Source organism: Acomys russatus, chromosome 17, assembly GCF_903995435.1.
Source record: "Acomys russatus chromosome 17, mAcoRus1.1, whole genome shotgun sequence".
Classification (NCBI taxonomy): domain Eukaryota; kingdom Metazoa; phylum Chordata; class Mammalia; order Rodentia; family Muridae; genus Acomys; species Acomys russatus.
Window position 1 is genome coordinate 28,536,911 of NC_067153.1, and position 14,706 is coordinate 28,551,616.

The window sequence follows — 14,706 nt, forward strand, 5'->3', positions numbered from 1 at the left end:
GTGAGTGGCAGTGGTGAGTATGTTGGAAAGGCAGTGTGTGAGTGGCAGTGGTGAGTATGTTGGAAAGGCAGTGTGTGAGTGGCAGTGGTGAGTATGTTGGAAAGGCAGTGTGTGAGTGGCAGTGGTGAGTATGTTGGAAAGGCAGTGTGTGAGTGGCAGTGGTGAGTATGTTGGAAAGGCAGTGTGTGAGTGGCAGTGGTGAGTATGTTGGAAAAGGCAGTGTGTGAGTGGCAGTGGTGGGTATGTTGGAAAGGCAGTGTGTGAGTGGCAGTGGTGAGTATGTTGGAAAGGCAGTGTGTGAGTGGCAGTGGTGAGTATGTTGGAAAGGCAGTGTGTGAGTGGCAGTGGCGAGTATGCCGGAAAGGCAGTGTGTGAGTGGCAGTGGCGAGTATGTCGGAAAGGCAGTGTGTGAGTGGCAGTGGTGAGTATGTCGGAAAGGCAGTGTGTGAGTGGCAGTGGTGGGTATGTCGGAAAGGCAGTGGTGAGGGCAGTGGGAGTATCCGGAAAGGCAGTGTGTGAGTGGCAGTGGCGAGTATGCCGGAAAGGCAGTGTGTGAGTGGCAGTGGTGAGTATGTCGGAAAGGCAGTGTGTGAGTGGCAGTGGTGAGTATGTCGGAAAGGCAGTGTGTGAGTGGCAGTGGTGAGTATGTTCGGAAAGGCAGTGTGTGAGTGGCAGTGGTGAGTATGTCGGAAAGGCAGTGTGTGAGTGGCAGTGGTGAGTATGTCGGAAAGGCAGTGTGTGAGTGGCAGTGGTGAGTATGTCGGAAAGGCAGTGTGTGAGTGGCAGTGGTGAGTATGTCGGAAAGGCAGTGTGTGAGTGGCAGTGGTGGGTATGTCGGAAAGGCAGTGTGTGAGTGGCAGTGGTGGGTATGTCGGAAAGGCAGTGTGTGAGTGGCAGTGGTGGGTATGTCGGAAAGGCAGTGTGTGAGTGGCAGTGGTGAGTATGTTGGAAAGGCAGTGTGTGAGTGGCAGTGGTGGGTATGTCGGAAAGGCAGTGTGTGAGTGGCAGTGGTGGGTATGTTGGAAAGGCAGTGTGTGAGTGGCAGTGGTGAGTATGTTGGAAAGGCAGTGTGTGAGTAGCAGTGGTGAGTATGTTGGAAAGGCAGTGTGTGAGTGGCAGTGGTGGGTATGTCGGAAGGCAGTGTGTGAGTGGCAGTGGTGGGTATGTCGGCAAGGCAGTGTGTGAGTGGCAGTGGTGAGTATGTTGGAAGGCAGTGTGTGAGTGGCAGTGGTGAGTATGTTGGAAAGGCAGTGTGTGAGTGGCAGTGGTGAGTATGTTGGAAAGGCAGTGTGTGAGTGGCAGTGGTGAGTATGTCGGAAAGGCAGTGTGTGAGTGGCAGTGGTGAGTATCTCTGTCAGTGCCAGTCATAAGGTGTATTGTCATTGCCTTTCTTCCTTGGGAAGAACCATGTGGGCAGAAACATGTTTATATTTAAGATACTGTTGTATGTCAAGCCTCTTTGGGATTTAAGCATTTAATAAGTTGGGCAGATTTTGTTCAAGCAATTGTGTCTCATTTAGGGCTTTTAATGAGTTAGAACTTGCCTTATGGTGTATTGGTGTTTAGTTGAATTTTAGTATGAACTATATCTGGGCACTATATTTTGGGACTACTTTGTATTGATGTTTGGTTAAATGCATACTGAGTACTGTTTTTGGTCTTGGTTGCATATGGCATGGAGCTTGTGAAAGTTACAGCTGGCCTTGTGCATACAACGTTTTAAAAAAGAATGCTGATTGGTTATTTAGACCCTTCAACTGCATAACAGTCCAGCTAAGAATCTTACTTATGTAATGCCCCTACCTATCACTTGTTATCTCATTTGTTGTAATTGATACTATATTATTTACTGATACTACACTATTTACATATATTAACTGTATTATTATTATTATTACTTTATTTTCAGTGGACAGGAGTTATGAAGAACTTCAGTGGCTACTAAATATGATTCAGACGGACCCTGTCCCCTATGTAAGGTTAGTTTATATATTTAATATCTTGATTATAGACCTGAAATGAGTTAGAACATGGATGAAGATTGTATATGGGATAGATTTTTTTTTAATGTGGGAATAGGGCACTGGGTGCATGGTAGTGCACACCTTTAATTCCAGCACTCAGGAGGATCGCTGTAAGTTTGAGGCCAGACTGGTCTACAAAGCAAGTCCAGGGCAGCCAAGGCTACACAGAGAAACCCTGTCTTGAAACAACCCCCCTCCCCACCTCCCGCCACCACAAAAGTGGGAATAGGTTATGCATTTTTAAGTCTTTTTCTTATGTGATTAAAAATATATATTATTAATAGTTTCTTTTAATTTTAACTCTTCTTTTTTAACTTAAAGGCTTGTAACAGTTTGTAGTGGATAGGAATGACTGACTTGTGTCTATGTGTGTGCATGCACATGGACCACAGCACACACCTGGAGGTCAGAGGACAAGTCCTTACCATGGAGCCATATCCCGGCTCACATTTGTTCATTCATTTCATTCAAACCCATACATTTTATTAGAATTAATTGTTTTTTAATCTTAAGAAGCTAGAAGAATTGCACCCTTCAAGTGTAATCTACCTTTGTGTTTGTAGCAACTGCTTTTATTCATTTTTTTTTTTTTAAACACAATGGGGCAATTTTTTTTACAGAATTAAATCTAACCATTTCTAGCTGAGTGTGGTGGCACATGCCTTTAATCTCAGCCCTCGGGAGGTAGAAGCAGACGAATCGCTGGGAGTTCGAGGACAGTCCGATCTACAAAGCGAGTAGTCCAGGATAGCCAAGGCTACACAGAGAGACCCTGTCTCAAAAAACTAAACAAACAAACAAACAATTTCTGTCTTCCTTTCTTTGTACATTGTAGACACTCAGATTTTTATTTGATTTGATATTATGACTTTATAGAACAGAATGTTAGAGTTGAAGAACATTTCATGTAGCGGCAAGGACTTAGACCCAGAGACCTTAAATGCCTTGTTCAACTTTCCACGTCAGTTGTCAGAAGATATGCTTGACATAAACTCAGGGGCTGGAGAGATGGCTCAGAGGTAAGAGCACTGGCTGTTCTTCCTAAAGATTCCGAGTTCAGTTCCCAGTAACCACATGGTGGCTCATAACCATCTATTATGAGATCTGGAGTCTTCCTCTGGCCTGCTGGCTCACATGCGGGCAGAATAGTGTATAAATAAATAATACTCTTTAAAAAAAAAAGGATGGCAGAGTGCCTTATTAAAATGACATAAACTCTGCCTGCTCATCTTTGAAATGCCTCTGAGTGTGAGCAGTCTGCTCAAGAGTTTAGGCATAACCAGGCAGGGGTGTGCACCTTTAATCCCAGCATTCAGGTGGCACAGGTCAGCCTGGTCTACATGGTGAGTTCTAGGACAGCCAGGGCTATACAGAAAAACCCTGTCTTAGGGGGAAAAAAGAGCTTGGGCATTTTATAACAGTGACTTCTTGATTAGATAACTATATTTCAATGTCTTAAGTAACATCACAAATTTTTATATAAAATTTTGTCAGTATTTTAATGTTCTTGATTTATGATCGATATTGTGGTTTGAGTAGTCTATCCTTGTGACTGATAGAAAGTTGAAATGCAGAAATAAATCTGATAGCTTCCCATTTTAAAGTACAGAGCAAGGAAGCCTCATTCCTGTGTCTAAAATGATGTATGCAGTTAAGTCTTTGGTAGCAACTGGGAACAGAAACTATAAATGCAGTACAAATAACTTAACCATTTGTTTTGAATCACTTGTTGCTTAAAGCTTAATAATTTGTTTTCCATTTACATGAATAAAAAAATTAACATTTGTATTTCTTACAGCTTATTTTAAAGAGTAGATACTTAACATCTGTTTCAGAGAACACCTTGGGACACATTGTCATGGCTGTTGTTACTATATTATACATTGGTACATAATAACTTGATAAATAATGACTATTGAAATTATTGCATTACACACTGTATCTCTACTTGAGTGCTTTTGAAATGTAGTTTCAAGCTGTTTTGTTCATTTAAATGTCAAGAACCCTATTTACAGAATGCACTGAAATCCATTTGTAAGTATGCTTAATGACATGAGAGAAGACAAAAACTGATTCCTGCAAGTTGTCTTCTGACCTTTACACACATGCCATGGCACACACACCCCACGACCACATCTCCACATCATGACACTGAGTGGTCACAGGATAAAACACAGTGATTGCTCTCTCAGTGGTGTTTTATTTTGTTCTAGAAAGGGTCTGACTACGTAATCTTGGCTGGCCTGAATCTCTCTATGTAGGCCAGTCTGGCCATGAATTCACAGAGATCTGCCTGGCTCTGTTTCCCAAGTGCACCTGGCTGTGCTTTAATTCATTTCCCTTTATTTTATTTTGTTTTTATTTATTTATTTTATGGGCTTTGTGGTAAAATGGTATAGATTTTCAATTCCTGTTTCTGTAATGGGATCCTTCAGAATGTGCTTTGGTAAAATTGTGAGGGTCACCCAGAAGTCAGAAGCAAGGAGAGCTCACATGACTGCACTTATTCTTCCACTGTAGCAGGAAGTGTGACATCTACAAAGATCCCGCCCTGGACTAGGGCAGTTCCCTCAAGTCCTGTTCTCCCCTAAAATCCCACAGTCCTGTTGTGCTTAAGCATATAAATACTTACATACATGATATTAACATCAGAACTTGGTTATTGGTCATGTTTGTCACTTCCACTGCTGTGTCACCCCAGAAAGTCCCGGATCAGATCTTTTGCCACTGCCTAATCTGTGGCACATTAGATAAAGTTAGCTAATTGCATATGAGACAAATGGCTAAGTGTAGTTTTTCCTTTTCCGTGTGTGTGTGTGTGTGTGTGTTACACACACACTCACACACATATATGGGTTTAACTTAATTCATAGGTTAAAATGATTTTACTTCTCCTGTGACAACTGTATGTAGAGAAAATATCTCAATGTAATTGAAATGTTTGGGAAGCTTTGAGTCTTCTGAGCTCAGTGTCTCATGAGTTGATTAGAGGCATCCTTTTTCTTAAATTTTCTCTGAGTAGAGCATTTTTCAGACTGAAGGCAATTCTTCATTAGGATATTTCATAAACTTAAACTAAGCAATAAGCAAATACATTTTGATAAGTTTATGTATTCTCTTGACATACTAATATCTCTTGCCCTCCTGGGGTGCAGGCATATATGTATAGGCAGAACACTATATATATATAATAAATAAATTTAAATAAATAAATAAAGTTTGCTGTCAATCTTATTTGTCTGCTAAGGTAAAAAATAATTAGATGCATATGCTAAAAAAAAATCTTTAAATTTATATAAGCCTTTTAAAACTAAAATTCTAAATTCTGGAAACTGAACTTTACTTTCAGTAAGAATGACTTTACCAGGAGTAGTTGCACATGCTTCTAATCCCAGCACTCAGGAGACTGAGTGAGACAAGTGGATCTCTGTGAGTTCAAGGCCAATCTGGTCTACATAGTGAGAGTTCTAGGTCAGTCAAGGCTACATAGTTAAACTCTGTTTAAGACAAACAAACAAACAAATGGAAGGGGGAGCATAAACTACTCATACAAATGCCAGGCTGGTCCATATTTATAGTTCCAGTCTTGGAAGGCTGAAGCCTGGGCTACATAATGCAACCTTATTGTGCTATAATAAAATAGTCATACAAAATTTGAAAAATTACAAAATCACACTGAAGAAAAAATATTGACTCTAGTTAGAGTCAATACTCAGACAGGATAGTTCTTAGCCATTTTAGTTTGTTGCTTCACAATTGTTTTATGTATGTGTGTAGTTAGCATGGCTTAGATCACATAAGATTAGCATAAAGATGCCATGGGGGTCTCCTGCTCTGGCAGTAAGCATGATCATGAGCAGGCTGCACCAGGCCTTTGAGGGGATTCATTAATGTTCACTGCTTTCTGTCTTGACAGACTTTCAACTTTTATTTGCTTTATTTGTTGCTTGGATTGCTTTTTGGGTGGTGGTTTTGGTGTATTACTGTTTGGTTATTGTTGTTGTTTTGTATTATATAGTGATAGGCATTGGGATGAGACTGCCTTATGAAGAAAATTCTTAGACTTTCAGACAAATATATGATGCTTTTGCTGCTGTGGTTCTATGATCCTATGACTTTGAGATTGGCTTAAGTCTGCATTAGCTGTCTGACCTATCATTTGTAACACTTGGATATTTATTTTCTGATAAATTAAGCCTGGGACACTTGTCTGCTCTTATTTCTTTAAACATTTTATTTATTTAGTCATTCATTGTTTAAAAAATACTTCTAGCAAATACATTTTATTATTACTATTTTAATTATGTGTGTGTGTGTGTGTACATGTGTATTTCAGTGCCCTTAGCCTCTGAGGTTTGTTTTTTTGTTTTTTGGGTTTTTTTTTTTTTTTTTTTTTTTTTTTTTTTTTTTTTTTGGTTTTTTGAGACAGGGTCTCTCTGTGGAGCCTTGGCTGTCCTGGACTCGCATTGTAGACCAGGCTGGCCTCGAACTCAGTGATCCGCCTGCTTCTGCCTCTCGAGTGCTAGGATTAAAGGCGTGCGCCACCACGCCCGGCTCTGAGTTTTATAAATGTGTGTTTGTGTGCATGTTACCTGTTATGTGCACTGTGAGCATTCAGGCATCTGAGGAGGCCAGAAGAGGGCAACATCCTCTGGAACTGGAGTTACAGGCAGCTGTGAGCCATCTTGCAGGGCTCCTGGGAACCAAACTCCCATTTTCTACAAGAACAAGCACTCTAAGCCACTGAGCTGCCTCTCCAGTCCATAGCATGTGAGCTTTAAAGGCAAACAAAAATTTTAAAGAATGTTTAAAGTTTACTACAAGTTATTCATGTATTAATGAGTCATACTATTTTTAGCAGTGATTTCAAAGCTGTCCCCAGAGTGCCCTTTACAAATTAGACAGGCTAGAAAGAGTTTGTAGTGCTCTCAGTAACACCAAAAGTTTTAGTAGTTGGTCTCTATGTTTCATTTTGGATATTTTGGAAAACAGCTGGATAGAAACTTAATTTTCAACTTACTGCAAATTAAAAGCATAACATTAATATACTCTAAACAGCAAACTCCTGAACATCCAGGAGGCTGAGGCAGGAGGATAACTTAAGTTTAGGAGTTCAAGATTAGCTTGGGAAACATAGCTTCTTAAAGCTCAAAGAAACTCTTCCATATTTTTAAAGATATCCTTTACCCATAGTCCTGATCTACAGGTAGAGGAGGAGACTGTGAAGGTCAGGGATTGTGTTTATCCATAATGATGAAAATTGGTATAGGGACTATTTGTAAACATTTGTATTCCTTTTCATATAACTTAAAAAATTTTTTTAAAGATTTAATTATTTACTATTATGCATACAGTGCTCTGCCTGCATGTACACCTGCCTGCCAGAAGAGGGCGTCAGATCACATTATAGATGGCTGTGAGCCACTATGTGGTTGCTGGGAATTGAACTCAGGACCTCTGGAAGAACAGTCAGTGCTCTTAACCTCTCAGCCATCTCTCCAGCCCCTTCATATAACTTTAAAAAAGATTTACTTATTTATTATGTATGCCGTATTCTGACTGCATGTGTGTCTACAAGCCAGAAGAGGGCACCAGATCTGATTATAGATGGTTATGAGCCACCATATTGTTGCTGGGAATTGAACTCAGGACTTTTGGAAGAATATCTAGTGCTCTTAACCTCTGAGCCATCTCTCCAGCCTGCCCCCCCCCATATAACTTATTTTCAGTTGTATTTAAAGTACATATTGCTCTGCCCTCCCCTCCCCCCCCTTTTAACAGCCTTTCGGTAGTCTTGTTTTTGTGCAGTTAATGTTACATCCCCAAAAGGAGCCAGTCAAGTGCACATCTCCCAGTTACACAGACATGCAGAGGCAGGGCAGGAGTTTAGTGTCTTAAACTACACTCAGCTCATCAGCTTTCCTCTCATCTCCCCCGCCCCCAGCCGAAAATCCAGTTGGATTTCCATCACTGATAGTGAAATGTAATGTTGCCCAAATTCTCCTTAAAATTGACTGTCTTCTGTGAGTTCCATCCATTTCTTTTCTCCTTGTTTATACCCAATTCCTCTTAATTCTTAAATTTTTGCTTACTCTAGTCCTGGCTATATCTTTTCACTAAGTACTAGGCTCCCACCAGAGCTCTCTCCTCCTTTTTCTATTTCTCTTTCTATGCTCATAGCATCAGATATTTTCTTCTTAGGACTTTGTCTTATTCATTATACCTTATTGCCTGTAAAAACTGCCTCTTGTGACTAAAACCTTCTGCCATGGAGTTTAACAGTTACTTGTGAAAATACTTTGCTTACTTGCCTCTTTCCATTATTTAGGTTTTATGTTTGTTTATTCATGACAGTGATTTGCTATAAAACACAGCCTGGCCTTGAACTCACCTATTCTTTTGCCTCAGCCAGAGTGCTCGGACTGATGTGCCACTATGGTTTACTCAAATGCAGCGCATTGTGAAGACACTCCCTGCCCTCCTTTTTTGTATGTGTATTATTAAAATGTAACTGCATACTTCCATGCTTTTCAGGGATGCTTTGATAAAGTTTGTGTTAACTTGGACTATTGGCCCATGTTTGAATTTTTTTGTTCTGTTGTCCTATTTTAAAGATTTAAAAAAAAAAAAAAAAAAAAAGGATTTTCATACTTCACCACCAGGCAGTTGGTTGGTTTGATTGCTTTTGTTTTCAATACTCTTAAAAAATGAATGAGATGAGATGAGCATAGTGGTGCACACCTCTAATCCCAGCACTGGGGAGGCACAGGGAGGTAGATCTCTGTGAGTTCGAGGCCAGCCTGGTTCAAGTTTCAGGACAGCCAGGGCTACACACAGAAAAACTCTGTTTCAAATACCCCCTTTCCCCAACAAAAGAATGAGATGTTAAGGTTATATACTCAGATTGTAGAAGACCTTGTTTTAGGTTTAGATAATTGAAAACAATTCATAAGACATTTTTGGTGAGAAAATGCATGATAAATATTTAGGATTCAACATAAAGAACTTAGAAATGGAACTAAACACAAAATTAGACATAATGGGAAAGGAGACTAATAGTTTTGTTATCTCCTATAATGTGTTTTATTCCTAGTACCAGTCAGCAAGTGGTCAGTAAACAATCATTTATTTATTTTTTCCTTTTTGCAGGCATAAGATTCTAAACATGCTGACTAAGAATCCACCATTTACAAAGAACATGGAGTCTCCTTTATGCAATGAAGCCCTTGTAGATCAGCTCTGGAAGCTTATGAATTCTGGTAAGAGAGCAGTGACTTTTTTTTTCTTTCTAACTTTGTATTGATTCTTTGTGAGTTTCACATCATATACCCCAGTCCCACTCATCTCCCTGTCCCCTCTTATCCACCCTCCACCCTTGCAACCTCCCCCAAAAGAAAGTAAAAAGCAAACAAAATAAAGAAAGCAAAGCGTAGTGAACATCTGGTTTGGAAGCTGTTGTGTGTTACAGTGTACCCCACAGCATACCCCTCTGTCCACACATCTTCAGTTGTAGATGGTCATTGCAGTGAGTCATTGGTCTGTTTCCAGGACACCAGTGAGTTTTAAAAAATTATTACTTACTTTCATTGTATATCAGATTTTCAAAGATGAGAGAGAAAGAGGGCGGGGGAGGAGGGAGAGAGAGACAGATAGAGATGAGAGACAAAGAGAGGGGTGAGAGAGAGAGAGAGAAGGGGCGGGGGAGGAATAACCTGGAGCTTGCTAATTGGGTAGATTGGCAGGCAGCCTGCTGGTGTCTATTTCCAGTTCCCTAGTGTAGGAAGCAGAGGTGTGTGTCACCACACCTGGCTTTCACATGGTACTGGGATCAAACTCGGGTCCTAAGGTGTAAGTTGCATCCCCTCTACTGTGTGACCCACTCTAGCTCATCCTCCCATACCTCTTTTAAAATAGGTTGTCACATTTTCATTGTAAGGTTATAACATTTGTTAAAGGATGTGTTCACTTTATCTAGAAATGAAAAATACCATTCTTACAAGTTTTTCAAGTAGTTAAAGGCCCGTAAACATGAACCTAGTCTTTCTGCCTCTTTTCCTTGGCCTCCCAGTGGCCTTCTTCAGAGATAACTAATTTCTTTTTTATTTTTGCAGGGCAATGAGCGAATGTAGACTATCAGATAACCTGCAGTTTTACAGACTACACACTGTTTTACATCTCAGGGGGCATGCCATCTTACCATGGTGTGAGTCTCCATCCTTTTGAGTGAGGTCAGGGAGTGGAAGGGCACAGGATGAAGAACTAGTGCTTGAACTGGTTGCTGAGCTTACACCCCAGCTCAGTTGTACTCTTTGTATGAGTAGCCTAACTCTGCCATATAAAAAATGTGGGCAGTAAAACTTGTGCCTGCAAACTGAGAAGTAAACAACTTAGTGTTGTAAAGCATGGTGTCTGCTGCACATTAAACATTCAGTGTTGTGTTTCCCATATAGCTGAGCTTTGTGTATAGTTAGTTTTCTCCTTCTGTGTTGGGGAATCAAGTTCAGGATCTTGATTAGGTGGCTATACTTTCAGCAGCCTCGGTAGTAACTTATCTGTAAGTCATTTTTATTCAATGGGGATACTAAATCTGAATTTATAAATGTCAAATATATTGAAAGACAGTTTTTGTTTTATCTCTTAAAAGATTGAAATTGTTATGGTGCTTTTCCTTGAAAGGTTTAGTTGAAAGCTAGGCTGAAGTTATTTTGCTTAAACACTTGTTGCAAGTAGAGGGAGACCAGTGGATATTTATTCTAATATTTATTCTAATACTAAATTTTATTTTCTAATACTTAAGATTTTTGAGTATGCTACTTTATTGCCTCTCTAGAATATGGAAATAGTTTACCATGCTAACCCCAGTGCTAACTCACTGAGTTACGAATTCTAAATCCTAATGTTTTAATTTTTTTACTTGGTTTACTAATACTGAAATTTCAAGGACTATATAACCCCTCTCCTCTCATTTTTAATAATTGTACAGTAGCCATGGGAAATATATCAGTATTGCTATTTTGAAGAAATATTAAAGTAGAAGTAATATGAAAGAAAAATGAAAGTAGATGGCCCTTGTCTTCAGAGAAATAAATATCAGGAAATACCATGTAAAAAAGTCTGAACTGAGATCCTGTTAGTTAGTTTGGATTAGCTTTCCCTGTTCACAAGTGATTGCTGCCAAGCACAGTGCTCAGTATTTTGCTGTGTTGTTACCTTGGAGACACTGCTGTCTCCTTTACTTAGAGCCAGGGGTAAGCCTGCCCTTCAGAAACTTGTAAATCTTTTGCACAGAATTTGCCATGTCAGATACTAATACGAATATGTAACTGACCATTATAACTCACAAAATTGAGGAAGACATAACAATTTATCAGGAATTCTCTTATTACTTCTTGGGAAGAGTTTTTGGATTAATGGGACAGTTTCCATAGAACATTCGACTCCATTAGAAGATGACAGACAAATGCAGTGTCCAGCTGATGTCTTGTGTTTGTGATAATATGCAGTAGAAAGTATAGTTGCTGCTTTAGTTAGAGATCTCCATGCCAGTAACTGACACTGGGCAGTGGGGCCGTAGTCCATAGCAGTGCCTGGTCAGCTCTAAAACATCTAAACGGCGGGAAGCAGTGTGAGCAATGGAAGGAACGTGAAAAGCTTGGAGAGTTTGTATGTACAAGGTGATTGTGGGAAACAAGGAACATTGACTATGAAGCTGGGCTGAACCTCTGCATAGAATGAACTTTATACAAGAAGTCACTTTATGCTTAATTTTCAAAGATTTTTCATAATTAGAATTATATAATCATGTTAGAAAAATAATATACAATGGTATATAATAATACAGATTTGAATGTATTTGGCCTTTGGAGAAAAAAAGCACCCCCTTCCCTCCTTCCATGCTGAAATAAACAGGGGCTGGTCTTCTGGAAGAAAGAAGATAGCATGTGTTCAGAGTATGGTCCTTGGGCTGATTTGCGATGCAGTGGAACAAGCAATTGGGGGACACACTTAGAAATGGCATTCTGCTCTGTAGAGTCCAGTGCAAACATTAGTCTGTGGTCAGCTGGAAATGAAAATAAAATCATTCTTTCATCTCAGAGTTTGTGAAGCAGTGAACTAAAGAACCCAGCACATGGCTGGGATATAGCAATGCAGCAATATCTTGTTTCCTTTTTTTAGTATCCTTGCTATTCTAGCAGACTGTACATCATACAATATTTCTTTTTTTTATTATTTAATTTTAATTTATGTGCATTGGTGTAAGGGTGTCAGATCTTGGAGTTACAGTTATGAGCTGCCTTGTGGGCTATGGGAATTGAACCCGGGTCCTTTGAGAGAGCAGGCAGTGCTCTTAGCCACTGAGCCATCTCTTCAGCCCCATAAAATATTTCTTAAAAATGCAAAAACTCTGGATTCAGGCAGAGCTCATGTGTGCTGTATTGTATTTATGTTGTAATGGTGGTAAGGCTTTACTATGCTGGGGATCAAGCCTAGGATCTGGCGGATGATCTTTGAGAGCTGCACACTAGCTACATCCCAGGCACAAACATTTTAAAGTAACACCTGGCATTTTCCAACTCTATGCATCATCACCTTTTTTTTTTTTAAGGATTTTTTTTTTTTATTATGTATACAATAGTCTGTCTGTGTGTATACCTGCACGCCAGAAGAGGTCTCATCATAGATGGCTATGAGCCACCATGTGGTTGCTGGGAATTGAACTCGGGACCTCTGAAAGAGCAGCCAGTGCTCTTAACCTCTGGGCCATCTCTCCAGCCGTGTATCATCATCTTAATGATTGTTCTTTTATGAATGGAGGCATATTATAAGCAAAGATGTTAAGTCATTTTCTAAGTCACTAAGTCTTGCTGAATCCGATAGGCCTTTTCTTGTTGGGTCTTCTGGGTTATCTGGTAGCCATACATAATTATATCAAAAACAAATAAACTGTACTGGGGTTGTGGCTCAGTTGTTAGAGTGCTTGCTTAGCATGACACAGCCCTGCTCTTTATCCCTGGCACCATATAAACTTGGTACCTCTCTAGCCCTAGAACTGTATCAGAGGGCGCTGTATCAGAATCAGGATAACCTCTCAGTCCTTAGTGAGCTCAGGTGAGCCCTGGCAATGGTTTCAGTGTGTAGACTTTTAAATATTGGTTCCATTTAATGTCTGTAGATGAGAACATCATAGTCATTAAGGAAAAAATACATAAGTGAAGCAAGATTGCCTTAACTGATTTCAGAAACTTTAATAAATATTTCATACAACAATGTGAAGATATTTAACAAAATATTTTCTTCCTATACAATAAATCCACATTTAGAATTATGTTATATCAAGAAGTTGTACGTTTTCGTACTATACTTTTTTTTTTTACTTCATTTAGTGACTTTGTATATGAATGTAAGTGTGCTGTGCATGGGTGGAGGTCAAAGGACAACTTGTGGGGGTCAGTTTCTCCTCTTCCTCTGTGGTCCCAGGTGGTCAGGCTTGGAGGCAAGCACCTTTACCTGCTTAACCATCTTGCCAGCCCCATTTTGTTATCATATTTAAAACATCAAGTTAGTAAATGTACAGATCAGATGTATGTTTTAGTAATTGGATACTAATATGCTAACAAGTAGGCAGAGAATGAATGCATGTGGAATTGTTACTGCAGAGGAAGAATGGAGAGAAATACTTAGAGTCAGAACAACACTCTTGTTTAAACAGCAGATTTTCACGTTAGCCTGGTACAGTGATGTGGCAGATAAAGGCCATCACGCGTGAGGATTGAGGTTTGACCTTTAGAATCCACATGATGGAAAGAATTGATTACTGAAAATCATCCTCTGGCTTCCACCCATACACCACAGCACGTACATGCACACGTACATACTCACTCAGTTAATAGACTTTTTAAATCTCTGAATTGAATTTGGAAGATGCGTAGTGTGGTGATGGAGTTTCTTTGTCTGTCTCGTAGGTACTGCGCATGACTGGAGGCTGCGGTGTGGTGCTGTGGACTTGTACTTTACTCTGTTTGGCCTTAGCAGGCCTTCCTGTTTACCCTTGCCGGAGCTTGGGCTTGTTCTCAACCTAAAAGAGAAAAAGGCCGTTTTGAATCCCACCATAATTCCAGAAGCCGGAGCAGGCAACCAGGACTCTGCGAGTAACCCAGGCTGTCATGCACAGCTAGCTGGATTTCAGAACCCTGTGAGTGTTGTGTTAGTACCGAAGACAGAGGCTCACTACCCAGCACTACCTGAAGGGGACAAAGTGTTCTGCAAATCAGTCAGTTCTCTAACCTCAGGTCACTGCCATTTTAACTGCCAACTCATGTTTGCTTAGCATTTTACAGTTCATAAGATAAGACTGTCATCACATGACTACATGTAACAAACGTGCTCCAGTCTACTTATGTGATGATGTAAGATTCTTTTGGACCATAGGATTTCTCCTCTGCATAGTACAAAATAAGACTGCACACAGATTCAGTTCACAGAGCCTGTTACACATCAGCCTGTCTTGTCTGTGTGTACCAATGGCAACTGGCAGGACCCTGTCTTTAAGTTGCTTGCTGCACAGGATAAGCACATAGCAAATGGTTTTGAATGAAAATAAATAATGAGTAATCTGATGATTTGGGAGGAGATGGTACATTACATTTTATACATACATACATATATATATATATATATATTT

The 14,706-nt window shown here is 39.9% G+C and overlaps 1 protein-coding gene across 1 annotated transcript in view; it reads left to right on the forward strand.

The window, feature by feature from the left end:
- The window catches only part of Taf2 (TATA-box binding protein associated factor 2), a 68,167-nt gene that overhangs the window by 39,632 nt on the left and 13,829 nt on the right, over positions 1-14,706 (forward strand). Inside the window, exons 21-23 of the mRNA XM_051159674.1 lie at positions 1,910-1,979; positions 9,174-9,283; positions 13,988-14,217. Coding sequence (XP_051015631.1) covers positions 1,910-1,979; positions 9,174-9,283; positions 13,988-14,217 — 410 coding nt within the window. The remainder of the gene's footprint in view (positions 1-1,909; positions 1,980-9,173; positions 9,284-13,987; positions 14,218-14,706) is intronic.